Here is a 26,537-nt window from a genome sequence, read left to right as displayed (position 1 = left end):
TCTCATTAGTCTGTATAATCCTAATCCTTATGCATGGGAGAGAGGAAGGGGGTGATCATGGCTAACAAAGTTTTATATTTTGCATGTCAGTAGAAGTGTTGTGTGAGTTGTTGGAGGACAAAGGAATGTTTATGGGTTCTCCTGCTATTCTCTTCCCATTTGGGTCAAGTCTCTCCCTTTACTTCCCAGCTGTGTCTGTACTCTGACTGCAGAGTAGAACCTGAAGGAAACAAGTGTAGATCTATTGAATAGCTTATGGGAAAGTTTTAATTAGGGAACATAAAGGCTAGATTGGGATAGTCCCTTAAGGCTTGTACCATTTATAAATGAGTCTAAATACAAACACCTCTGTGTATTTCAGACTGTGAAAAAAAACAATAATCTGACTCCTCCTGTCATGTATGAAACATCCAACAAAGAAATAAACCTGAATTTTCGCATGTTATAAAGAGGTGTTACCAAAGACCACAGCATAGGAAAACAAAGTTCAACTGGTCTTTATTCCAAAATTGCATTTGCATAATCCCTTAATTAATACACAGCCCAATACACACCTTCTGTTTTCAACTTCTGTCCATTCAATTAGCACCTTATTAAGATGCATTCCTGACACTGCTCTATCACTCAACAGCTGCATTTTGTCTTTTTCTGCTTTATATACTCTGACACTTAAGCTGCATTTAGACTGGCAATATTTTGCGGAAATACTTTTAATGGAAAAACTTTTCCGTTAAAAGTATTTCCGCAAAAGTGCGTCTAGATTGGTATGGATGCTTTTGCACAAAAAGTGCTTTTGCACAAAAGCATCCGTGACCAGTCTAGACACGATTTTGCGCAAGAAAGCCCCAATCGCCATTTTAGCCATCGGGGCTTTTTTGCACAAAACAGTTCTTCCCTGTCTACACTGGCCCTCTTGCTCAAGTAGTCTTGCGCAAGGGGGCTTTTTCCCGAGCGGGAGCGTGAAAGTATTTGCGCAAGAAGCACTGATTTTGTACATTACAAAGTCAGTGCTCCTGCGCAAATTCAAGCGGCCAGTATAGACAGCTGGCAAGTTTTTGCACAAAAGCAACTGCTTTTGCACAAAATCTTGCCAGTCTAGACGCACCCTTACTGTCTGTAATAAAATAAGGGAAAAGCATCTGGGGAAAATATCTAGTCTGTTAAATAGCCACAGAAATAGGGATGTTAGAGTAAGTCTTCCTAGTTGGAAGAAAAATTAGTGGTACAGCCCTGTAGTGAATATTATTCTTTGGCCCTTATTCATGCAGATGTGTATCATTTTGAACAAGGTTGCAAATGTAGCCATAAGGTAGCAAATATATTTCTCTAGCATGTAATAAAACACCTAAATTGTGGATTCATGCAAGCTAATCATTCAGATGTCAATCTAAATTTTTAAAAAATGGAATTATGTCCTTTACCTTTCCTTTTCCAGATCACTTCTGAAAACATGAAACAGAGCAGTGCCCAATACTGATCTCTATAGCCCCTTGCTGGACATGCAGCTTGGCATTATTGTTTCTCACGACTGTTCTTGATTTAGTTCTGCTTTTTCTGCCCCTTTATGTATATCTGCATTGGTCCAGTGAGGGAAAGACAGATTGTATTGACACTGCCTGCCAACTCATTTTGATACAGAGGTGCCAGGATGTCTGCTGTTGGGCCTTTTCTAAGCAGAGGTGGCTTATTGTAAAAAACGGTTTGATTGTGAAGTCACCTGGCTTGAGATGGTAATTGCTTGACCTGAATGAGTGTACCGAGGTCCCTTTCACTTGTCACCCAAAGCCAAACTTGAACTCAGATCTCCAGTTTCAGGGTTCTATGAAGTTTGCCACATCCCCAAAGTGTGTGAGGGGAGGGCATCTGTTGCACAGTCTTTCTGTCTATCTGCTGCACAATGACTGGCAGTTTCTTTTAGAAAGAGGCTCAAGAACTAAGGGCTACTGCAGCTCAGAATTGCAGTCCATTAGCATTCCTGTGATGCTTGCCCAGCACCTCTCGAGCACTCTTGCAAGAGGGGAAGCTCTTGGGGGCTGGGTGGCAGTCCAGGAGTGCCACTGTAATACAAAGAAGGAAAAGCTTGCACAGAGCTGAACCATGAGCAGGAACTGCCGAGAGTTATTCAGCATTGCAAGCCTACAGATGATGCAGGGGGTATCTCTAACTATTTCTGAGCAGGGAGAAATCCATCTCCACACTGTTAAAGGAACCACATTCATACTGTTATTAGGCTGCTATAAACAGGAGCTTTGCCTAAACCAAGAACAGAGAAATTCTCTAATTCTTTATAAAATCCTCTGTCCAAATGTCCCATGGATGTAATAAAATGACACTGTTTAGCTGCTCCCGAGTCTTGAGCTGCTGCCCATAGGATAAAGCACTTGGCATATAAACAGAGGTGAAAGTAAGCGGGTGTACCCTGGTGCACAGCTCTGGCAAGAAGTGGCTGAGCTGCAGCAAAAAGCGAACAGGGACCTATTTAAAGAGCTGGCAGGGACCTTGGTTGCAATAGGACAGTACCTGCAAGAAATTTTAAATTACTTTCACCCCTTCATATAAGACTTAGGCTACATTTAGACTTGCGTGAAGATTGACATTGCGGTAATTGATCTTCTGACATTCGAGTTAGTGGGTCTAGTAAAGACCTGCTTAATGAAACGCTGAGGGCAGCCCCGCTCGCTCTCACAAGGAGTAAGGCAAGTCAACAGGAGTGTTTCACTGTGGGAACAGTGCCAAAGTTCAGTTTAAGGTATGTCAACTCCAGCTACATTATTTACATTCCTGGAATTGTGTACCTTAAGCTGACCTTCCCCTGTAGTATAGACCTGGCCTGATTTCTCTGGTGCAGAATCTGTATTTGCACAGGCCCTTGTGTGCACTCCATGAAACAAACGGTAAATCGTCTATCGTGAAAGGCTGTGTCGTTCTAATTTCAGATTTTTTGGGCACCTCATAAGGGCCTGAGAGCTGAAAAAATGAGGGGAAAAATGTTAGTCAGACTATTTGAGATGTTTTGACCTGTTTCACACATGGCTAAGGAACAGACTGGAGAAATAACATCTTTGAGATCTACTGAAGCAAAGTACTAGAAAGAGGGAGCTGTTTTAAAACCTGAAGCATCCCTTCCCTTCCTGTGAAGGTCAGAGAGTTGACAATATAAATCTGAGAGTTCCCAATAATCCACTAGCAAAACAAGGAAAAACTAGCTTTCAACAACGTTTCAGAGGGGGTAGCTGTATTAGTCTGTAACTGAAAAAAAACTTTTATTCTTTTTTCAGCTATAACTAGTTATTTTGGAGGGTTTTAAACGTTTTAGTTCAACTTCACGCCACATAAACGCCAGGCGTGCTACATACATCAAAAAGAAAGGCGGGCGCACATGCCAGTTAATATCCCAGTTAATGCTCTCGGCAGCCACCGTTCCACCAGAGGTCTCTGTGTGGGGGTGACTTCAGTGGTGGGGTAGGGCCGGGGTGGGGGAGTCCGGCTCCTATTCTGAATGGCGTGCAGGGGAGCTGGAACATAGTGGCTGTGTCTAGACTGGCAAGTTTTTCCACAAAATCATCTGCTTTTGTGGAAAAACTTGCCAGCTGTCTACACTGGCCGCTTGAATTTCTGCAAAAGCACTGACGATCTCATGTAAGATTGTCAGTGCTTTTCCGGAAATGCTATGCTGCTCCCGTTCGGGCAAAAGTCTTTTTCCGAAAAACTTTTGCGCCAAAGGGCCAGTGTAGACAGCTCAGATTTGTTTTCCGCAAAAAAGCCCCCATCGCGAAAAGGGCGAGCAGGGCTTTTTTTTGCGGAAAAGCGCGTCTAGCTTGGCCACGGACACGTTTCTGGAAAAAGTGCTTTTGCGGAAAAGCGTCCTGCCAATCGAGACGCGCTTTTCCGAAAATGCTTTTAAGGGAAAACTTTTCTGTTAAAAGCAATTCCGGACAATCACGCCAGTCTAGACGTAGCCTGTGTGTGTGTGTGTGTGGGGGGGTGGTGGTGAGCCATTGAACCACACTGTAAACCCTGCATAGAATGGAAAACGCTGCAAAGCGGGAGGGGGGAGGCAGCAGCCCAATCAAGCTCCGCTGAGGTCTTGCGCTGCTTTCTCCTCCCGCCCCGCGCTTCTTCAAACACCGCCGAGGGCCGCCGGCGCAGAGGAGCGAACAAAGCGGCCCCTGTTCCTGCTGCCGTGTGCAAGCAGGCGGCTGGGGGGCCGCGGGCGGGAACGGACACAGCCCTGCCGGAGGCGGCGCACCCAGCCCCATTGTGTCTCTCCCTCGCCTGCGCGCGGGGCGGCCAAGTGGCACCGCTGTCAGTGAGCGGCGCTGATGGGCGCCGCGGCCCCCTGCCCCCCCACGCGCTCCCGCCGCCTCGTGGGCCCGCCCGGGCTGGGAAGCCGCTACCTCGCCCGCCCCTGCGGCTGATCGAAAGGCGGTGGGAGCGCGTGGGGGGCCGCGGCGCAAATCAGCGCCGCTCACTGAAAGCGGAGGCGGAGGCGGGAACGCGGCGCTGTGAGGCGGCGGCCGCCCGGCTCGGGTTTCTTCCCCCTTCCCGCTTCTTCAAGCTGCGCCTCTCCCCGGCTCGTGTTTAACCCCGAGGGGGCAGAGGAGAGGAGCATTGGGGGGAAAGCTTGGCTCGGAGGCAGGGTCACGCAGGCAGCTGTTCAGTGTCCCAGGGAAATGCACCTTGCAAAATAGTAGTAATAATAATACATGAATTCAAGGACACTACAGGCTTCTATGGGGTTCCCCCCCCCCAAGGTTAATCCTCTGAGGGAACCTCCCTGTAAATGATCTGAGGAAGTGGGTCTGGCCCACGGAAGCTCATCATCTAATAAACCATCTTGTTAGTCTTTAAAGTGCTACATAGTCCTGTATTTTGTTTTCCCTGTAAATGAGTGAGGAGAAGACAGGTCAGCTGAGACGTGAGAGGAAGAAATCCTAACCCCAGTAGCAAAAGGGCCCCCCAGGGCCTGCCTCTCCCCAGTCCAAGGCGGCTAGCAGATCTAAAGAGTGGGCATGTTGCTGCCTCATTGCAGCAGGGATAATGTGTAAACAGGGAGATAATTAATAAGTGAAGGGAAGAGAATTTGAGTACTCAGTTTATCTTTTTAAAAGGGGGGCAGCATTAACTAATAATGGCCTTTCTCGCCCCCACGCAGATTTTATTTTCCTGACTGGTGTGACTATGGCATGAAAAGGTTAGGTGTGAAAATGAGCGTTGGCTTGGCATTTTTGTGTTCCCCAAATAAGGCTGTTTAAAATATTCCAATGGCTGCCTTCTCCCCCTTTTTATTGAAAAGTGCATGTGTAGGACAATATGCTAAAATATACACTAATGATACTTGAACCTGGCTGTTGCGTTTGTTTTGTCGTGGTCCACATAAAAAAGGGTCTTTTACGCTGTCTTTTTTTGTTTAAGGAAATTGGGTGGCACTGATCAGCCAGAGAACACCAGCCACGCCTTGACAAAAAAGCTATAAGGGTCCATAATGGGTTACTCTTTAAAGCCTTGAATTTTCAAAATGCATACTAGGCTTTAAAAATAAAAATAGGGAGGAAGCACTTACTGTTCAAGGATAAAAAAGTGTTACTGTAGTGACCAAGTGTTCAAAAGCAAGTCAAGTGCCCAAATATGAAGAGATTGGCTCCAAAAAGGCCATTAAAAAATTACTGATGTCTCCTTTTTATTTGCCTTCTAATTTTGAGCCTTTGAGCCTTCATGTTTGCATGCTTTTTTTCCCCAACCACAAGATCTACAAACTATTTTTTAATGAAAGCAGAGATTCTTATGAAATCGATTGATTCTGGAAGTTGGCTCTTCAAAAACCCCAAATATTACAAGATTTTGTCATAAAAGCACAAGATTGAATCAATAGAATTAGAGCTCACCATGTTTGCAGAAAGTGGGAAAATATTCCCATTTTGCAGAGAGGAGAGACACCCACATACTATTAAAAACTAGGGAATTTGCCCAAGGTTCCATAATCAATGGCAGAAATGGGAATAGGGTCTGGGTGTCCTGACTAAAGCCCCTTGTTTTAAGGACTAGACACTTATCCTTCATAGATCCCTTACACTTCACTGTTCACAATAGGAGAGGGTATGTGCATGCAGTAGCATGGAAAACCTACTATGCTGGGGCCCTATTGATTCCTCCTTTCTAAAGCCAAGCTCCCAATGAATCAGTGGTGACAAGCATTTCTTGTACACCCACAAGAAAATTTACCCGACATTGCTCGGCTCCTTAATTCAATTAATTTTTGTTTTTTGGCAAATAAAATGAAAATGTCTGTGCTTAATTTAAATCATTGCTCTGGGGGTAAGGCTGGGGATGAGGCTGGGGCGACCCTAGCCCCCTCTCACAGCAGCAGCTTAGGGCCTTGGTTGGGACAGGTCCAGGTTCATCTGCCCCCTGCACTCCCCAGCCAGAGGGAAGAGTGCAACAAACTGTGTACTTTCCTCTTGATCCCTGATAACTAAGCAGTGTCCCCATATGATTCCCTTAAAGGATGCCTGAAGGTGGGAGGCTCAGGGCTGGGGCAGTCCTGGATTGCAGGGGGGGTACCTCCTGCCAGCCCCTTTCATCTGCCTGGTGATTCTGTCTCTTTTCTGTGTGGTTTTCTGAGAAGCAATTCCATTGCCACATTACATTGTCTCTGGCATAACCAAACCCTTACTTTACTTTAAGTTGTAAGATAAAGTTGTATACCAAATTTGGTGGTCCTAGCTCTTACTGTTTGGGAGTTCTTGAACAAACAACGTCTCTCAAATATATAGTAGATTATGGTCTCTCGTCCTAAAGAATGAATTCAAGAAATTGCTGATGGATCTTGCACTCATTGTGCACCCAAGACTCCAAGTCAATGGGACCTTGACCTGAGTAAAGAGGGTTGACTAGGGTATCACAGGAGGATTTTGCAAATCAATTTCCAGCTTTCTTAGGAGAAACAGTTCTCTTATGTGAAGTACCATATGCAGTGGGTACCATTTAAAAAAATCAATTTGCAGTGCTTCATTATTTGACTTTACCATTATATTTGTACAACTATATTTGTAAATGTGTAACTGCCATCTGTGAGATCTGTAACGGTGCCTGCTGTATGCTTTCTATGCTATTGTTAGAGTAGGAACGTACATAAATAAGAGCAACTTAACTAAGCAATGGCAGGGAGTGGTGAACTCAATGCAACAATTAGATCCCAAATCTATTAACACTTAAGTAGGCCCTTAATGCGCCTGCTCATGCATTTAAAGATAAACACATATTTTAGAGGTTGTGGGATTGTGGCATTAATTTGCATCTAGATGATGCATTAGAGATACCTTGGATACAAATGAGCCTACTAGGGTAAGTGCTTGAATACGTATAAATCTCATGTATTCATGTGGATGCACTTTAGACAATCCACAGAAATTGCACTGAAAATAAGATATGGGGCAGGAGTACAACCCTGTTTTAAATAGCATTAAACCACCTCCCTTTTAGGGAAATAAAGGCCCAGCTTTACAAAAGTGTGGTCATCATAAGAAAATGCTTGGTGTGAAGGTTGGGAAGAAAAGAGGGAACTAGGAATGAAATATAGAACCGTGGCAGTTATGATGGAGATAGTGGCAGCAGCAGAGGAAAAAGTTAAGGGGAGATTTCAAGCCCCACCCAGTGGCTGTGCCTATGCAAATATATGAAAAATACATGATGAAACTTATCCAAGCAACACAACCCACAATGTTCTATTAGTGACACCACAGCATATACCCACTGTGTGTCAAATGATAACCAATTGAATTATGTATTATTGTGAAAATACTGACCCAGGACTGCTAGTTTGTTGTGGGACTTGTGATGCTAAGAACACAAAGTAAGATCTGGCCTTTGAAATAAGCCACAGGTGGGCCCAGTAGATAACAGGGAGCATTGGATGATGATGTGAGGCTGACCTAATTGTGTAACACTTTTTACAAATAATTATGTCTAGGTTTGGAATAGAAAAAGAGGCAACACTGCATCAACAGGCCAGTTTGGATGCTGTTAGGGGGAAAACACCCATCACTTTGGGCATCATGCCCTCTTGGACATATTTATTCTTCAGTGCAGGTTTCACAAGGACACAGACACACCTTATACGATTTCCTTGGGATGCCATCATCAGGGATAAATCTGGCTGCCAGCTGTATGCATCAGCCACTCCGTCTGTGGCTCCTCTCTTTTTAAAGGGGTTTTTACTTAAGAGTGGAATAATTTTTTTAAAAAAAGATGGTGACATCATGCATGGGAAGCGCGTGCCGCAGAATCTCCACCTGCTGGTGCAGGTGCTGCCTGGAGGAGGAGGTTCCCCCCCCCCAAAAAAAACTTTTAATTTCCCCCCAATTAATTATGGATTTTTAATTGTTTCCTTTCGAGCTACTGGGGGGTGCGGGAGAGAGGGCGGGGGCAGGGTTGATTTTTTTTGGAAGGGCATGGGGAGACTCCTGTCCCCCCTCCCCAGCCCCCCGTCCCGTATGCCCGGTGGGGGGGTGGGCAGGAGGTGACCAGCCCTGGACACTCTCCTCTCTCTCCTCCATCTTCTCTCCCGAGCTCAGCTTCCCCAGCCTGGGACGGTCCCATTGATCGGGCCGCGGGGGGGCGCGCCAGGCTGTGGGCGCTCTGGGGCTCCGGCAAGCGGCGGGAAGGGCGGCCCCCCAGGCGTCCGCGCGCCCAGCCCGTCAGGGGGACCCCCGCGAGGGTCGGGGCGCCGGCGCCCCTCCGCTGGGCTGAGGCGGGCGGCTCGGCCCGCTCCGTCCCTCCCCCCCGCTCCCGCAGTGGTGCGGCCCGGAGGTTAGCGGAAGCGGCCGCTCGGCGCTGCCATGTTGAGCCGCCGCCGCCGCCGCTTTGTTGTCGGCTCCATGTAGCTGGGGCCCGGGGGAGGGAGGGGGGATCGAGCCGGAGCCGCCGCCGCCGACCAGGCCGCCGAGGCCCGGGAGTCCCCGCCATGGAGGCCAACTGGACCGCGTTCCTCTTCCAGGTGAGGCCGCGGGGAGGCCGGACCCCCCGTTCGCTCACCGGCCGGGGCCGCTACGTCCCCGGGCAGCGGCCGCAGCCCAGCGCGGGGCTTCCAGCTAGGCCCGCCGACTGTCAGTCAGCGCGGCCGCCCGGCCTCCTCCCCCCCCGCCCCCCCTTCCAGGCCGGCGGGAAGCGGGGGGGGGGGTGATCCCGCGCTATAGCGCTGCGCGGGACCGGCTATAGCGCGCCTGGCTGAGCAGCCTGCCCCTCCTTGCGGCGGCAGCGGATCCCTGGCGCGGGGGGGAGGGCTGCTCGCTTTTTTTTTTTTTTTTTTTGGTGTCCAAAAAATTGTGTTGCCCTCCCCATTTTTTTTTTTTTTTTTTTTTTTGTGAAAAACGGTCTTCCCTCTTTTTTAATTTTTTTTGTATTGCACATAACAATCATCGCGGGGTTCCTCTCTCTTCCTCCCCCAAAAAGAAATCCCCCCATGGAGCAAGCACTGTGCATGGGAGAGAATAAATTAATCCCTCTTTAAACAGCCTGCCTCGGTGACTGAATGCCGAGGGTTATTGTAATCATTTAAAATAGGGTTTAATTTCAGCTAGGGAGCGGGAGATGGATCTTCCTAAGAACTGAGTACTAAAGAGAATAGTAAGAAACGGTACAGAGAAAAGCCGAGAATAATCCCTCCTCTTGCAAAATGAGTCACTGTTTTTTGTCTGTATTCAAGACAGCCCGAATGCTTTAAAATACAATACAAAGTGTGAATATACCACAAAAACATTCTCTGGCTCTTGTTTTTATGAATTATAACCTGGATCTTTCACTCACTGGCCTGTGCTCTGAAACCTTCTGCCACTTTGTATCTTGAAAATGTAAAATATGGAATTGCAATCCTCTTCTTCCCCCTCAGGAAAAAAAAAAAAGCCACAGGCATCACCTTTTGCAAAGAGGATTATTTTACCTTGAAAATTACAAACCTAGACCTCTTGCTTATTTGATGTCCTGGCTAGCTTTTTAAAAACAACAAAACATGACGTTTGTTTGAAAACCTGAATGGAATGAATAAATCTGGAGAGAGAATGCAGCATTTCTTTGTAAAGGAAAAATAATAGTCCTGCAAGTACTAAGAGATGAGTCACTCACTTGGGTGCTCTGCTTCTGAAAACACGCTTAGAATGTTCTCTTAGAGAACAAACGTAACTGTCTGAGCTACTGCAAATATACAAACTCTTATTTCATATTAATTTTTTTGTATTCATTTATACAAAAGATAATAAACTATAAGTATATGAAACTATAGGACGCTGGTGATAACATGCAGTTTAGATCAGGATTTATAATTTTTCTCACTCTAGTGGGCAGTTGTGATTTGAATGTAAACTTCACCAAGAAGTTTATCTCCTTATTCTAAGGCCATCTCCCTTTTTTGAGTTAGCAACTATTTTATCTTGTCAGCATACTGTTTGCACCTTTAAGAATAGTTGTTCTTGAAAATATATTTAGAATGGGGGATCTTATAATTATTTCATGTATCCCTCGTCACAGATAGTAAGCAATACTTTTAAGCATCTGCAATTCAGTTGCTTGTTAGTAGGGTTTTTTAATACTGGCATCAAACTCTTTGTTTTGGTTTTGTGGTAGGTATTCACTTTATTAAGGAGTCAGCAATTTACGGTCTCAAAAATATAATGCATCAATAGTAAGCATTTTTCTAAAGATGTGATATGGAAATTCCCTCTTCAGTCCTTTCAGAAAATAAATCTTGAAACCCTTGTAATGAATATTGGGTAGGTCTTGAGTTATTTTGATAAAACAAATGTTTTACAGTGCTGTTACCCTAATGTACCTACATACAATGGTGATTGGGGAGATTTTAACCTTGTCACTGCGTCACCCCATCCCTTCCAGAAAATCATTAGCAGGCTCAGAATTCAAAATCAATTTTACAAAGCCTCATCTTATTTTTTTGTAACTGTTTAAATTATTGGAACAGTATTTAATATTTGAGGCAACATTTACTTCATGTGGTTTTCAATTGTGATATTTTAAAAAATAATTAAAGGAAATATTTTAAACCCTGTGTAGATAACTGTAATTCTCAGCCTGTTGGCTTTGTGGAAATGATTAAATGTCTTAATTTTAGTTTTAATGGCAATTAAATGTGAACAGTGAATTTTTATCCCCCCTTTTCTAATAAAGATACTGATCATGTGTGCTATCTTGATTAATTTTACCTTTTGAAAATATACATTAGATATGTATTTTGAAAACCACTATGTACCTGTCTGGAAAGTGAAAGTTTTATCTGTTAACAGACTAGGAGAAATCATCCATCAAATCCGGCATTCAAGATATGACTCATTGATGCTAATTTGCTGTTCTGACACTAAGGCTCCAGTGCAAAAATCCCTTAGCCTCTGGCACTGGAAGTGCACAGTGCCACATCCTAGTACTCTGGGTCATGAAATAGGCTTTTTTTTTTTTCTGCTTTCCTCAGGGAAAGAAAGTTTGCTTAGTGGGGGAAATACTGTATTTGCATGGAAGACTTTTTCCAGGCAATCAAAACATCACAGATGTTGACTTCACATTAATTCTAGGTCCAGTAAAACAGTGACCTACAAGTGAATGATAATGACTTGCAAAAGACAGACAACAGGTGCATTCTCGCCTCTAACAGCAAGGGGAAGATACAGTCTGATCCTTTTTTAGAAAGCTCTAGTATAAAGGAGCCTTGGAAAGTGAGGAATACTGCTTGTTGCAGACAGGTTTTGTTAAAATAAAAAAAGGCAATATTGGTAATAACAGGGGAGCACACTGCTCTCTATAAGCTGAGTGCTTGGGCGGCCACCCAAGAGATATTCAGGTGTTGCCCAGCTGATTGACAGAATGTCCACAGCTGGCAGCATGTGTTTCTGTTGGTGGTGCACATCTGCACATGCCTCAGTGCACGTACACATTTTTTTCCGCACATGGATGGAAAATATTAAAGGGAACGTTGCAGTGGAGTATCTGAGAGCACAAGGTAAAAGCAGCCTTGTGTAATAGATGGCTTCATAACAGATAGCCTACATTGTTTCATGTCAGACATTTACATTGAAACAACAGAAATAATTGTATTACCTTGCAACGCTAATGGTTCTTTAAGGCTTAAAAATGTCCATAAACTGCCTAATTTTGAACCTTGTCCAAAGGATTTGGACTCCCTATTATCCGATCTGCTAGCTCTCCCTGTGAAATTGTATATCTTGAGCTATCTTAGGATATTAACCATTTGTGCTCTGTGTGAAAATATATTTACTATAGCCTTGTCTGGAAAAGGCTCCTATTTAAGTGTCTGCTGATGCTATTTGTATAAGATTTAAAAATCTTGGTCAAGGCAACTGGAAAAAATATTAAAATTGTATTAGTACATTAAATGTTATTGAACTTGTGTTTTATATTGTACCCCTTGTGGCATCTGTATATACTACAAATCAATAAGCAGGGCTCGACAAATAATACAATCTACTTGCCCATGGCGAGTAGATTGTAACCCGGAAGAGCCGGGTTCGGGCGATCTGCGCATGCACAGATCGCTGGACAGCGTGGCTGGCGAGCGGGGCTCGCTGCGGTTCAGCGAGCCCTGTCAATAAGCATAGGCTTATAAAACAAGAGAAATAAAAATACAAAGTATCACTCAGGTTATGCAAAAACTTGATGGAAGAATGAGCTTATCCTTGCTCTAAGTCAGTGGCTCTCAACCTTTCCAGACCACTGTACCCCCTTCAAAAGCCTGATTTGTCTTGCACGTCTTCAAATTTCACCTCAGTTAAAAACTACTTGCTTACAAAATCAGACAAAAAATACAAAAGTGTATCTATTATTGAGAATTGCTTACTTTCTCATTTTTTACCATGTAATTATAACAAATAAATTAGAATACAAATATTATAGGCACATTTCAGTGTGTAGTGTATCTATAGAGCAGTATAAATAAGAGGTATGAAATTTTAGTTTGAACTGACTTCACTAGTGCTTTTTGAGACCTGTTGTAAAACTAGGCAAATATCTGAGTCAATGTACCACTGGAAGATCTCTGAATTCCCCCATGGGTACCTCTGTTTGAGACCCATTACTCTTAAGTTAGCAAATTCAGGCAATGAGGGCGTTCCATGCTTGTACCACCTACCAAAAATGCCTTGTTTCCCCAGACTTCAACGGTGTGTGTGTGTGTGTGTGAGGGGGGGGGTAGGAATCATTAACTGAGGCACTTGGTATGTCTGCACTTACCCTGATAACACTCAACATATTTGCTGCATCCAAAATTTCTGAATAGACCTAAAAAGTACAGGGAGATGGACCAGTCACCACAACTGTTTGTAGTTATCAAAGCAGGTAACATCATGGACCTTCATACAGAATAGCTTGAGCTAAGTTGTGAACCAATCTCCACCAAATATAGGAGGCCCCCTACTCTTAACTGCCTGAGTTCTGACCCCCTACACTTACAACCGTTTCTATAAGTGCGGAAGGGGCTGAAAGAAAACCCCCAACTTATGTCCTCGGCCCGCATTTACGATGACGCACGGCACCTATCATAAATGAGGGTTTGAGTTACAACGTCCCCGACTTGCGACGCCACGGAACCAATCGCGTTGCAAGTCGGGGGCCACCTGTAGTATGAGACTATTGAAGAACAGGTATTCTCATTCTCGTGGGCTAAGGCTTGTGTGTACTTTCAATTCATTTTCAAAGAACATCATTACAGTCTGAAGCTTTAGGGTTTGTGAACGTGGGAATATAAAAGTGAATGAATGGAGTGTGTTGCGTGGAGGTCTTAAAACCCTTACTTGGATGTACTTAATATTGTAGTCATTGCTCCTGGTTATTGATGTTCTGTAGAGGCAAAAGAAGGAAAGCTTGGATGCCACCAAAATAGAAAGTCACAGATTGTTTCTGTAAATAGTAAAGTCTTCAAAGGGCTTTAAGCAATTGGCTATTGGGTAAAGCTGAAAGGATCTGAATTTGAATATGCTTAATAATGCTGTACATCCTGATTCAAAATAAAAGCTGACAGTCCTGAAGACTAAATCAGTACCTAATTGTAGTCAACTTGCAAAGTTCCAAACAAGACCATGTAAGATGAGGTTCATATGACAATAAAGGAAAACACATAGAAGTAATCTTGGAAAGATGTGGCATTAATGGAAATACAAGTTTCAGTAAGATCAGTTTCATGCCACAGGCCTGTTCTGTTGCACTGCTGTAACTAAATTAATTTAAAACTGTTCTAGCTACAGTGGTTCAAAGCCCTATTGTAGATACCCTTAAAGTGGTTTTGAATCATGCTTGTAATTTATTTGGCTTAATGTTACATTTATTGTTACATAATGCTACATAATTTTAAGCACGATTTAAATCGTTTGAGTGTCTGTCTGTAGCAGGTCTTTGTACCGGTGTAACTAGATCAGTTTTAAATCAATTTAGTTGCAAAAACACAAGTTGTCCAATATAGATATCCCACACCATCTCTACCACCAGCCTCAGGTAGGAGAGTGTACAGCTGAGTTGTGGCATGTTCACTGTGGTAAGATAGCAGAGATTTGATTTTTTTTAAAATGCTATCCTCACATATGCAGCAGTCCAGGTTTGTCAGCATGTCAAATTACATTTTTTTTTTTAAAGAATAACTTATATTTGTTGTAAGTCTTTGCTCCAGAAATGACCAGATTCCTATGCTTATTGATGAGGAGCACTCTTTTGTGAAAGAGTAATGAGAAGCAAGATGTTCTTTTTTTTTTTTAATCAAATTTCTAGCAGCAAAGAGCACCTGAGAACATCTTAATCAGGATATTAATGTCTTTGGAAATTACTAAATCTAGAATGTGACAATTCTTGATGCAAATTATTTAAATGGGGTCTCAGCACTGGCAAAGTAGAGCAAACAGATATATTCAAGTGAGATGCCTCATCTCCTCTTGGTTCACTGGGGCTGCAGTTGAATTCTTACAGGGTTTTTAAATATAATCATCCAGCAGGCTGTTAACACTTGTCTGACACATTATGGATATTCTGAAGGGGTTGACCACACAATCTGCCATCACAGATCTCGTATAGTCTCTGTATGTAGATCTTGTTTAGTCTTGTAGAGCTTGTATAGTCACTTATGTAGGAGTGTCACAGAGAGAGAAATCAAGCAATATGCTGTTAAAAGGCCTGACTAATACCTGGTCATTTGCCATAAGGAATGTTGCCCTCAGGAGATTTAAAAAATTGTTTGACTTGATTGTACTTTCCTGCACCTGTGCACTGCAGAATCTTCACAACACATGGATTTAAGTGTAAGTGGTTTATCCTATGACAAACTATTCTAGGGAGATTTGTATCATTTCTTGCACTTGTTAGTTCAGTGACTTTTTGATCTAAGATTTGCTTTCCTTTTCCTGTAAATGCTCTGAGCATGTCAAAGTGAGCGCCTGCCAACAGGAATTCTGAAGTGTGACTGTTTGGTTTTTAGGCACACGAAGCCTCCCATCACCAACAGCAGGCAGCACAGAACAGTCTGCTGCCCCTCCTGAGCTCTGCTGTTGAACCACCTGATCAGAAGCCGATTCTGCCCTTACCAATAACCCAGAAACCTCAGCCTGCACCTGAAACATTGAAGGATGCTATTGTTGGGATTAAAAAGGAAAAACCTAAAACCTCCTTTGTATGCACATATTGCAGCAAAGCTTTCAGGGACAGCTACCATTTGAGGCGCCATGAGTCCTGCCACACGGGGATAAAGTTAGTGTCACGGCCAAAGAAAACTCCCACCACAATGGTGCCCCTAATCTCAACTATTGCTGGCGACAACAGCCGAACTTCACTGGTTTCAACTATCGCAGGCATCCTGTCAACGGTCACTACATCTTCTTCTGCCACCAACCCCAGCAGCAGTGCTGGTGCAACAGCCATGGCTGTGACTCAGACGGTGAAGAAGCCCAGCAAGCCTGTTAAGAAGAACCATGCTTGTGAGATGTGTGGAAAAGCCTTTCGGGATGTGTACCACCTCAATCGGCATAAGTTATCCCACTCGGATGAAAAACCTTTTGAATGTCCAATTTGCAATCAGCGCTTCAAGAGGAAGGACCGCATGACCTATCATGTGAGGTCTCATGAAGGTGGCATCACCAAACCATACACCTGTGGTGTTTGTGGAAAAGGCTTCTCGAGGTACCATGTAGAAAATCCCAGGCGAGCTCAAGTATTGGCTTTTCGTAATCAAGAAGGGTTAAACTATCATAGCAAGGGGCTAGGAGAACCAGACATCTTAGAAGATTGGTGAGGGGATAAAGAGCCTTGTTTACTTAGGGTGTGGGTCTCAATCTAAGACAATTTTGTCATGTCTAAATGCTGTCACTGTTTGATCGTTATTCAATGTTCTGAAATGACTTGATGGCCTGAGTCCAGGTCATGGTGGAAAGGTGTCCACATCATACTTGGTGCTAGCTGGACCCCTTAATACAGTCTTTGTAGGGACAAGGATTGAACTGGGCATAGAGACTGATCTGTCGTCTTGCCTGTAACATAACTCCTTCCAGATGAAGATTGGGGTTCACTGGCAGAGCAGTGTGGGGAAGCTTGCATTGCTGCTGGCTGTATCTTGTTCTGTTAATAGAGTGACCATCCATCTCTAGGACTGTTAATGCAACTCCTTTTTTACAAGTACTAAAAATTCACTAACTGTAGCACTTCCAGGTGTATAATAGACACATGGCTGAGTTTTAAACTTTGCTGACTTGGTCCTAGTGTAACTTTTTTGCACCTCAATGGGCTGCTTCATAGGTAAGGGGAGACTTCTTTTTGTCCTTGGAAGGGGGATGGGCTGAAAATGGCAATCCATGCAATGTTCATTGCTGTCTATTTGTAACAGTACATGTTCTGTTCTGTACCTCTGTTCTTTCACAGGCCCGATCACTTAAGCTGTCATGTAAAACACGTTCACTCGACAGAGAGACCCTTCAAATGCCAAGTAAGGGTTAACATGATTTATCAACAGCATAAGTTATTGTACAGTTAGTCAACTTCCACTGAGTATTCCACCAAGGAATATATTGATTTACCTGGTTCCCTTAAATGCAAGTTTTGGAATAAGGCTCTGTCCCCACTTGTGGTTTGTGTTTTGTAGCTATGATCCCAGTGTAGAAGCAGCTTAAGCATATGATTTTCCTAGCATTTATAAGAATGGAATCTTACTTGCTCTTTGGAGAATATTATCAGAGCCCTGTTGTTCAAATTTGCCTTTAAAACCAGTGTGACTAAATCCTCAAATTGACACTGATTGCTGGCGGAAGCAATGTGGGATTTGTTTAGCAATGTTTGTAGGTAAAGGCCGTTATGAAAATAGAGTATTTTGCTTGAAATCGAAAGCAAACTGTCATGATGAAAGTAAGTTGAAGATTAAAAACAAGATACAGTACTTGACTAGTTTTGAACAATTCAACTATTCTGTGGTTTCATTTGGCATCATCCATGCTCGTTCCAACCTGTTTAGTGACTCATCATATTATAAGTAAATGCTTTGAATTAAAAGAATAGCTCTAAAGAAATGCTTTTGTTTTCTTTCCTGATTTTTGGATTGGAACAGAGCAACAAAAAATAATCATAACCGGAAATATACAGTGAAGCCTGTATAAGAGATCACTCTTGTCTGTTGTAGGCGGTTACAAACCATCTATCACTTAAGATTACAAGACAAACTTCTATTTCAAGAGATTGCTCCAAAGTTGTCCCAATAGTATAAAGTATTCCTATTAAGCAATTGAATTATGTTCCCCCTCTCAAGTGGTTGCTTGAGTTGGGCTTCACTGTAAATCCATGTAAAATCAAAAGGTTTGTCGACATGTTTAGGGTACAGTAGCTCCTAAAAATCAAATATGTTTTTTAAATGGACATGTCCCCAGTGAATTAAGATGGTCTACACTTAAAAAATGCTGTTGTCCTTCATATAGACATGCACTGCTGCCTTTGCCACCAAAGACAGACTGCGGACACACATGGTGCGCCATGAAGGAAAGGTATCATGTAATATCTGTGGTAAACTTCTGAGTGCAGCGTATATCACCAGCCACTTAAAGACACATGGGCAGAGCCAAAGTATCAACTGTAATACCTGTAAACAAGGCATCAGTAAAAGTAGGTGCACGTTTTAAAAACACTTTTAGTTTCTGTGTTCTAAACATTTTGCAATATGAATTACCTTTGACTTTCTTAATGTAGAATACACGTGTGACTCAGATGTTTGTACCTATCAGAAAATAGGTCTTTTCCATGAAGAATCCATTTTCAAAGCTTCAGATCAACACATTGGGGTATGTGGGGCTGGCCTAGGACTAGGAGTATTGATTTACCTCTTAGAGGAAAGCTCTGAGGTGAGGAAGTGAGAGAGAATAGTTCTTCACATTAAAGTATGAAGAGCCTAATGCCTTTGTCTTTCAACTTCTGAGTACATTTGGATATATCCTAAACTACTTCGTTAACAGCAAAACTTAAAGGTGGGAGAAGGGGAAAATGTCTAGGAGTTTAAATCCATAACAGAATGTGTGTAGTCTTGAAAATGACACATTTGCCTTTTATAGCAAAATATTTGAAAACTTGGCAAGTCCTATGTTTAGGATTTAGAGCTTGATCTAAAACTCCATGAAGCCAATGTAAAAACTCCCACTGATTTCTATGAGCCTTGGATCAATGCCGTCAGTGTCTCCCCCTTCCCCCCCCCCCCAAAGTATTTGACAAAACAAGCACTTAAAGCAAAGCATTTCCTGTATTGTGTGATATGTTTTGGGCATTGGTGCTAATTTGGCCTGAGCTGTACAGGTGGTCAGACTAGATGATTGTGAAATTCAGGCCTTAAAATCTGTGAATAACTTCAGCAGAAATGCTGAATCCTAACTTTTTTGGAGTGGCCAGTAAGTGTAGGAGAGATTGGCTTTCTTTCTTTTTAAAAACAAACAAGCAAACAAAAAAACCCCAAAACGCAACACTTATATCTACACATCATGTTGGTGATTTAGGCTGAGATTTCAAAGAAATCTAAAGGAGCTGGATGTCTAACCCTCTTCCTGCAGGTTCTTTTGAAAATTTGGTTCTTAAAACCTTCAGTGTTTTGCCTTTTAGTTCATATTTAATGTGGCTTTTTATATATATACCTAGAAGTTTGAGGACAGTTGGAATATCTAGTAAGCTTGACAAATGTTTACTGAATTGGATGTTTAAACTAAGGCTACGTCTAGACTACATGCCTCTGTCTCCAGAGGCATGTAGATGAGGCTACCAGGCATAGGAAAACGAAGCGGCGATTTAAATAATCGCCGCTTCATTTAAATTTACATGGCTGCCGCGCTGAGCCCATCAGCTGTTTGTCAGCTCAGCGCGGTAGTCTGGACGTGTGGGTGTCGACATCAGAGGCATTTGTCAACCACCCAGGTATGCCTCTTGGGATGAGGTTTACCTGGGTGGTTGACAAATGCCTTTGATGTCGACACCCACGTGTCCAGACTACCTGAGCCAACAAACAGCTGATCGGATCAGCGCGGCAGCCATGTAAATTTAAATGAAGCGGCGATTATTTAAATCGCCGCTTTGTTTTCCTATGCCTGGTAGCCTCATCTACATGCTTCTGGCGACAGAGGCATGTAGTCTAGACGTAGCCTAACATTAACATAAGAATTATTTTTGGAGTGGGGTTGTTGGAGTCTGTCCTTGTTCCTACAGTACCAACTGCTCTGCCTTTTCAGTGTCAGTTCAATGACACTAAACAGCTTACGGGAGATATTATGGGATTCACCAAAGGCAGTGATGAAAGTGGCAGGAGCAGCAATGTGGTCAGGGAGTAAATAGCTATTTTCTGATGTGAAGGTGAACTAAAAATATTTTTAATCTTGATTTCAAGATGGTGAGAGGGGAGTCTTTTTAAATAATGAATGCCGTTTTTAACCTAACTCAGCTGCTTCCTTGAGATCTAGAGAAATCGGATCTGTTTGTGCTGCAGAAGCCATTCCATTTTAAAGTCCTGTATTTCATTCTCTTTATCATCCTTGAGATGTCTCCCACTATGAAAGAAATCAGATAGTTCATAGCTCGCACTTCTCTAGATCTCAGGTAATTTTGCAGCAATATAGCGCTAATCATGTGTTTTTTCAATCGCTCATATCTTGCTCTTTTATAAGAGTCTGACACGTTTTTTAACTGTAAACAAAAGCCTTCATCCTTTAAGTAGAAAGTTGCATACATTTCCAACGTGAATTTGTGTGTTTTTTTACTTGACTGGCATAGCATGCATGAGTGAGGAGAGCAGTAACCAGAAGCAGCAGCAGCAACAGCAGCAACAGCAGCAGCAACATGTAACAAGCTGGCCTGGAAAGCAGGTAGAGACTCTGAGATTATGGGAAGAGGCCGTCAAAGCAAGGAAGAAAGGTAAAACAAAATAACATAATCTATGATCTATTTCATTTATTTTAAAATAGATTAGAATGTGAAATGGCAAAAAAGTGGATTGACGTACGCAAATTTAATTCTTCGTCATAAAAATTCACTTCTCAAAGGAACTTCTTTACTACTTAGCTTCAATCAGATTCAGCCCTTGAATGTGCACAGAAACCTCCTTTTGTAGTTAATGGGAGCTGTGCCTGCACTCAAAGGCAGAATTTGGCCTTTGATTTCTGTCTGTTTTCTGTCCCTTCTTTAAAACATCAGCCAGTTGTTAGAGCTCACACATCCCACATTTTTTTGTGTAGACATCAGGTTCCATTTAAACATTTCTTTCATATCCCCTCTGTTCTTTCCATTGTATTACATTTGTTTATAGCCATTGCACAATTATTTGCCCAAAGTCTGGTGAAATTCATAGACTCACTTTTTTCCCCACTGCTTTAGTGTCATGTTTCTAATTACAAAATTAACTAGATTACAGTTACTATTGCCAAGACAGGGTTTACCTCTACCTATCCTATTGTATTCAACATTGAATAGTACCCTTTTGTTGTTCACTATGCCTGTTGCGTAAGGAATAGATTGCTTCAGTTTACTCTCTCACTTGGAGTGCAGCTTGAGATCTCCAATTACCTCTAGTTCATTCTTTTCACAACATTTGGTTTCTAATTTCTATCATGTGGCTCCCTCTGATTAAATGTTTTATAATTAATTCCTGCTGTACATTTACTCTTGTTCATTAACTCTTAATTTTGAACCATAAATATTCTCCAGCTATCTTTCCTGTCAAACTTCTCACAGTTCTTCCATACTCTCATCAGTTAGTCCAGTCCTCCTTTTCTATTACAGGGCAGTTAACTCTCTTTCTGATTGCTGCCGCCCCAAAGGTTTTTTTTCTAATTCTGTGATAGGCTGTTTAGAAACAGCCTAATCTTTTTGTCTTACTCTTCAGTTATTACTGTTTATATTAGAATTTACCTGGCTAGTGTGCCAGTGCTATGGGGATAACCAAAGTGAGGCTTGTTCTGTTCATTCTCTGTTTTATTTCTACTTCCTTCTTTCTTACCATATCTATTGGTCAATGATTTTATAAAGACCATTTTATTAAAAAGAGGAAGGGAGGGGGAGAAAGGGAAAAGTGGGTGGAAGGGAGGGAGCGGCATTTGTGTGGGGAAGGTATTGTGCCAAGTTATTCAGTAAGTATCACAGTGATACTGTTTCTTCAATAAAACCTGTGGTGCCGGAAGAGCACCCTTAATATCTGGGGCGAGGTCGGGAGGGTGTTTGGAAGATGAAACTAGACCAGGCAGTTCCATTGTTGTTTCATGGTCCTTTTCGTGCTGGTTCTCATGCATTAGCACCACATGTTGTGTTGGTTTTGCAATTCCGCAGGTGAATTTTTAAATTGAGCAGTTTGGTTTAATTTCAGATATCTGTTACAATTGTTTTAAATCCCTCACACACTTTTTTTTTTCCTCCACACCTGAATATTGACCCCGAATAGTCAACAGTGACCCTCTACTGGGGTTAATGCCTCTGTAAAGAAAAACACTGTCTTAGTACATTTGGATAGCCTGCATGGCAAGGGTGGACTCTTGGCTCGTAGTTTACCTCTTGAAGTATGGATATAGATTGAGCATGGTGTCCGACTCTACAAATGTGAAATAAGACACGGTTTTAAAAATGCCATTACATTGATACGGAATATATTTTTGTCGGTTTCTTTAGCAGTCATTCCTTTCTTTTATCCACCTCCACCAGCCCGCTTCTGTTTTTGGAGCATTGTGCTATGGCTAACCAGCAGGTGGTGCTGATATCTAGTGGAGTCATCTGCCTCTTCCATGGAGCCTGGCTGTATCTTCTCCACAAAGTGTCCAGCCCTTGCTAGACCCAACTGGGAACAGACCCAAGATCCTCCATCTCAATGCAGGGTCCTCTTGGTTCTTGCCTGTTCAGCCATAGTCTCTATTGCAAAACACAGTAAAATACTGGCGTGGAATTGTAGTTAATGTTACAGTTGAGGAGATAATGGGGGTTATGAGATCTACTGACTGGGTATACTTGAAAATTGCTAAGGTAAACTAACCACGATCAGTGGAACAATTTAGCAGAAATAATTAAGACTGAAATAAGCAGGTAAACATTGACATTAGCTTTGCTTATCAGTCCCTAATAATGACTTTTTAAAACCTTCACAGAATGTCAATTCACCTTTGAGAAGGCTATAGAGTACGTACCATTCGGTATGTACACACTCTTCTCTACTTATAATGTTCCTCTTGAGAGGATTTTACTGATTTGTACAATACTGTTTTTGTGAACATCAAAACCCTCTTTATAAGACAACCTCACTTGACTTCTCAGGAAAGAATTTTGAATTCAGATGAGCTGCATGAAAGTTATATTTATTGTAGGCTGTAGAATGTTAACTGTTAACTTACTAATATTTTCTAAAGAAAATTATTCCAGAACTTGTTCTTGTTTTTGTTTGGTTTTCTTTTAAATATTGTCCATGTTTTTTTATGTGTTAAAACTTTTTTGTCTTTTTATGTCTCATTTTTAGAAGCTGCTAATTTGTGCCAAACCTCCACTGCTGCTACTACGCCTGTGACTCTTACTACTCCATTCAATATAACGTCCTCTGTGGCTTCTGGGACTATCACAAACCCAGTCACAGTGGCAGCTGCAATGAGCATGAGAAGTCCAGTAAATGTATCAAGTGCAGTTAATATATCTAGTCCGATGAACCTAGGGCATCCTGTAACCATAACAAGTCCATTATCCATGACATCTCCATTAACGCTCACAACACCGGTCAATTTACCTACCCCAGTAACTGCTCCTGTGAATATAGCGCATCCAGTCACTATAACATCTCCTATGAATCTCCCAACACCAATGACATTAGCAGGTCCTTTAAATATAGCAATGAGACCGGTAGAGAGCATGCCTTTCCTGCCTCAGGCCTTGCCCACATCTCCTCCTTGGTAAAGAATCTCTAAACAGTATTAAAGGGGATTAAAAACTGAATCCTTACCAGCAGTTTTGTAGTTAATAATAATTAATAATAATAATGATGATGATGATGATAATAATATAATAATAAAGTCAAACTAAACCAGGGCAACGTGCACCAGTTAAAGACCATAATAGCGTCTTTCCCTGTTGATTTGGCTCATCGTGTTCAAACTAGAGTTTGTAATTTGTCACTTCGTTTAAGACAAGTTTTACCATTAGCTAACGATAATGTTGAAATAGGACAGGTGGTTACTTTCCACAGTTATAAACCAGTCATTAAAAATCAGCATTACTGTTTTATCCCAGAAATTATAAAGTAGGAAATGATTTTAATCTAAACACTAGCAAAGACCCCTCTATATGGTTGACAGGGTGGATGGCTAATTTTAACTTGCCGGTTCTAAATCCACTGATTCAGAGCTAGTGTAGTATCTTTGTCTGTGTTAATGTTTTTTTTATGAGTAAATGCATTACAATGTTGTCATTTTTAATGCATTTTGGAGAAAATATGCATTTTACCTTTGGGAATATGGTAATTTCAGGCAGCATTCCCTATGGGAAAGGTGATACCAACTCTGATATGCAAAGCATATGATAACTTATCATTCTAACTTCTACATATAATAGGGATTGTGACCTGATATTTGGAGATGTAAATATTACCCAACATATTACCCTAAGGAAATGTAGCATTGTAGTCAACGTTTTTTTTAAACTGTTAATGTTTGGTAAGAAACAGCCATGGCTGACAGAAGAGGAGTTGAAATGTGCGTAAACATGGTCTCTGAGCAGTCAGAACCTCATGGGACTCTTACCTAAGAGCAAAAGGAACGCTTTGAATCGTATAAAATATTGCTTTAAGCTGGAAGACTCTGGAAGCGCTGGGGTGTGATGTATATGCCCTCTCTCTCCCACTCAGAACCTGTTGATGTTGCAGCAGGGGACAGACGTGTTAGTTGTTCACTAGAAGTTTTTGTCTTATATTAAATTGTATACAGTTTTTATTCTAACCACTAACTAGGTAGGATGCCCCTTCAGGACAAGCCAAGAGCATCTTTTAATTTCTCCCGTATTTCTTAATCAAGTGTTGTGCAAATCTGTTCCACTTTGTAAATATTTTCAAACATTTTTACTTTATTCTTCTATTGTGTTAACACATTTCTATAAATTTGTGGTGGTTTTGGGGTGACAGTCTGAGCTGTCCAGCCTAGAAGTATTCCACAAATGGTTACACATGTTAAAACTACATGTGCTTTTTATTTCTTAGACTGTTTATCTGTACATAAAGTAGAAAGCAAAATCTAGGGAAACAGATATACTTTTTAGACTATCATGTCACATATTCACATTTTTAAAGCTTTGTTTAAAAAAGACACCCTAAAACCAAGACTCTACATTTAAAAAAGAAAATTGAGGAGTTGAGATTTTATTTTATTTTAATGAAGTTGAAAGCAATGGAAATTAGTGTGTATGCATCTTACAGAATCCTCACAGGATCGACTGCTTCCGTTGATACCCTGCCATGTCAGTACAAGCAGCAAATACCAGGCTTCTAGGTCAGGTGACAGGTATCTCTGTTTCATTGTGCAAAATCGTTCTAGGGGCTTGGACTACATAGTAAAACAAAAAATAGAACTTAGTGTAAAATAATTTTATAAATGATCTTTTGTACTTTAGGACATCAAATTGTACAACTTTTGTATATATAAAAGCTTAGGAACTTTCTGTTTAGCAGAAAGGAAACACATTCCTACACTTTTAATGTATATGTTTGTTATAATGTCCATGTAAACATATGCCCTATGTTTGTGCCTTTTAATTAGTTCGTCTCAATAAACAAAAATGTAGAGAAGAATATGTAGCTATGACTTTGTTACCATTGTTTTTACTGCAACAGTACAAAGATCTTTGTTTTCCACAGTAGAGCTTTGCATGCAAGCGGCTACGTGAGTTAAACTGATGTGGCCTAAATAAGGCATGTAAGCAAATGCAGCTCAACAAAGTCTGTCACTGTCTCTCCTTTGCAGCCTAATTGTGGTCAAGCATTGCATGCTGGGATTTGTAGTCTCCAAGCCCTATTCCTTTGTATTACAGATGAAAATTATATCAACTTGCACCATTTTTACAAACTAGGTACAGCCTTCTAGCATCTGGCAATCTGCTACTGTGACTCCCAGATGGGTGAAGTTTGGGAGTCCCTGATCTTAAAAAATAAAGGCATTAAAAACCAATATGGAAATGTGTACTAGAAATGGTTATCCATTAATTATATAATAAACAACTGTGAACTTAATTGTATGTTGTCAATTAAGGTAAAACTGAAAATGAATGTCAGCTTCTGTGCCCTGATAGTCATGTTTCAGTTCTTAACAAACACTCATTAAATGCTAGGAAATTCCCCATTGTGATAGAGAATGAATGTCTCGATTAATTCCGAAACTAGTAACCATATACTGTTCCTAGCAGAAAGTACAACTGAACAGAGAAGGAGTATTGGCTCGTCCTTTTTTTTTTTAGTTGGCTCAGTTCAAATTTATCTGATTTATATCTAAATGGCTGCATTAACTAATTGGGTAAACATTGATTTTTTTTTTTTTTTTTTTTTACTGTATATGAATTGTTCTCCTGCGGTGTGCTCCTCTGCTTTCCTTATTCTGACATTAATTTTACTTATATTGCCATCACACAGAATATTTCAAGCTACTTTTGATACATTAAAGTTAACAAATTCAACTTTTTGTATTACTTACTACCTTTAACCAAATTCATCTAAAGTCTAGAAAGGTAACACGGTCAGCTGCTTTAAATATGTGATGTACTGCATTAAAACAGATGGATGGCTTATGGGGTAACTTCGGCCATTTCACTGCTGGTCTAACTTTCCTTTTTTTTAAATGACAAAGGCATAATGGAAATTGTATCCTGGAGTAGCCATCTAGCTCTGTTAAAATTTCTATACGGTTTATATTTAGCCTACTTAGGAACTTAGGAATTGTTATGCTAAATAATGTCCTTAGGCTATCTAGACCAATATCTTATTTCCAAAGTAGTCAGCACTAGATGCCTCAACGAAAGGAGCAAGAATTATGTAG

At 41.6% G+C, this 26,537-nt stretch overlaps 1 protein-coding gene across 5 annotated transcripts; it reads left to right on the top strand.

Moving 5' to 3' along the window:
- The first annotated feature begins 8,770 nt into the window (after positions 1 to 8,770).
- Positions 8,771 to 25,738, top strand: VEZF1 (vascular endothelial zinc finger 1). 5 transcript variants are annotated; one of them, XM_075904792.2, is made up of 7 exons: positions 8,771 to 8,995; positions 15,473 to 16,278; positions 16,906 to 16,969; positions 17,949 to 18,132; positions 20,272 to 20,412; positions 22,626 to 22,670; positions 22,991 to 25,738. In XM_075904792.2, exons 1-7 carry the CDS (start codon positions 8,963 to 8,965, stop codon positions 23,416 to 23,418), a joined length of 1,701 nt encoding a protein of 566 aa, XP_075760907.1. In that variant the 5' UTR covers positions 8,771 to 8,962; the 3' UTR covers positions 23,419 to 25,738. The 5 variants fall into 5 exon arrangements, with proteins under 5 accessions (XP_075760907.1, XP_075760909.1, XP_075760910.1 ...); XM_075904795.2 differs by having other exon boundaries at positions 8,776 to 8,995; positions 15,473 to 16,191; XM_075904796.2 differs by having other exon boundaries at positions 8,780 to 8,995; positions 15,473 to 16,170.
- The last annotated feature ends 799 nt before the right edge of the window (positions 25,739 to 26,537 follow it).

Source organism: Pelodiscus sinensis, chromosome 21, assembly GCF_052426305.1.
Source record: "Pelodiscus sinensis isolate ZL-2025 chromosome 21, ASM5242630v1, whole genome shotgun sequence".
In the NCBI taxonomy this organism is placed as follows: Eukaryota; Metazoa; Chordata; order Testudines; family Trionychidae; genus Pelodiscus; species Pelodiscus sinensis.
Note: the sequence above shows the minus strand (reverse complement) of the source record. Positions and strands in the feature narration are given on the sequence as shown.

Excerpts from the sequence above, each read along its gene's own strand:
- VEZF1 (XM_075904792.2), top strand. The coding sequence starts at position 8,963 with ATGGAGGCCAACTGGACCGCGTTCCTCTTCCAG. Across the intron at positions 18,133-20,271 it reads TAAACAAGGCATCAGTAAAA|CATGCATGAGTGAGGAGAGC; the intron begins GTAGGTGCACGT and ends TGACTGGCATAG. Across the intron at positions 20,413-22,625 it reads CGTCAAAGCAAGGAAGAAAG|AATGTCAATTCACCTTTGAG; the intron begins GTAAAACAAAAT and ends AAACCTTCACAG.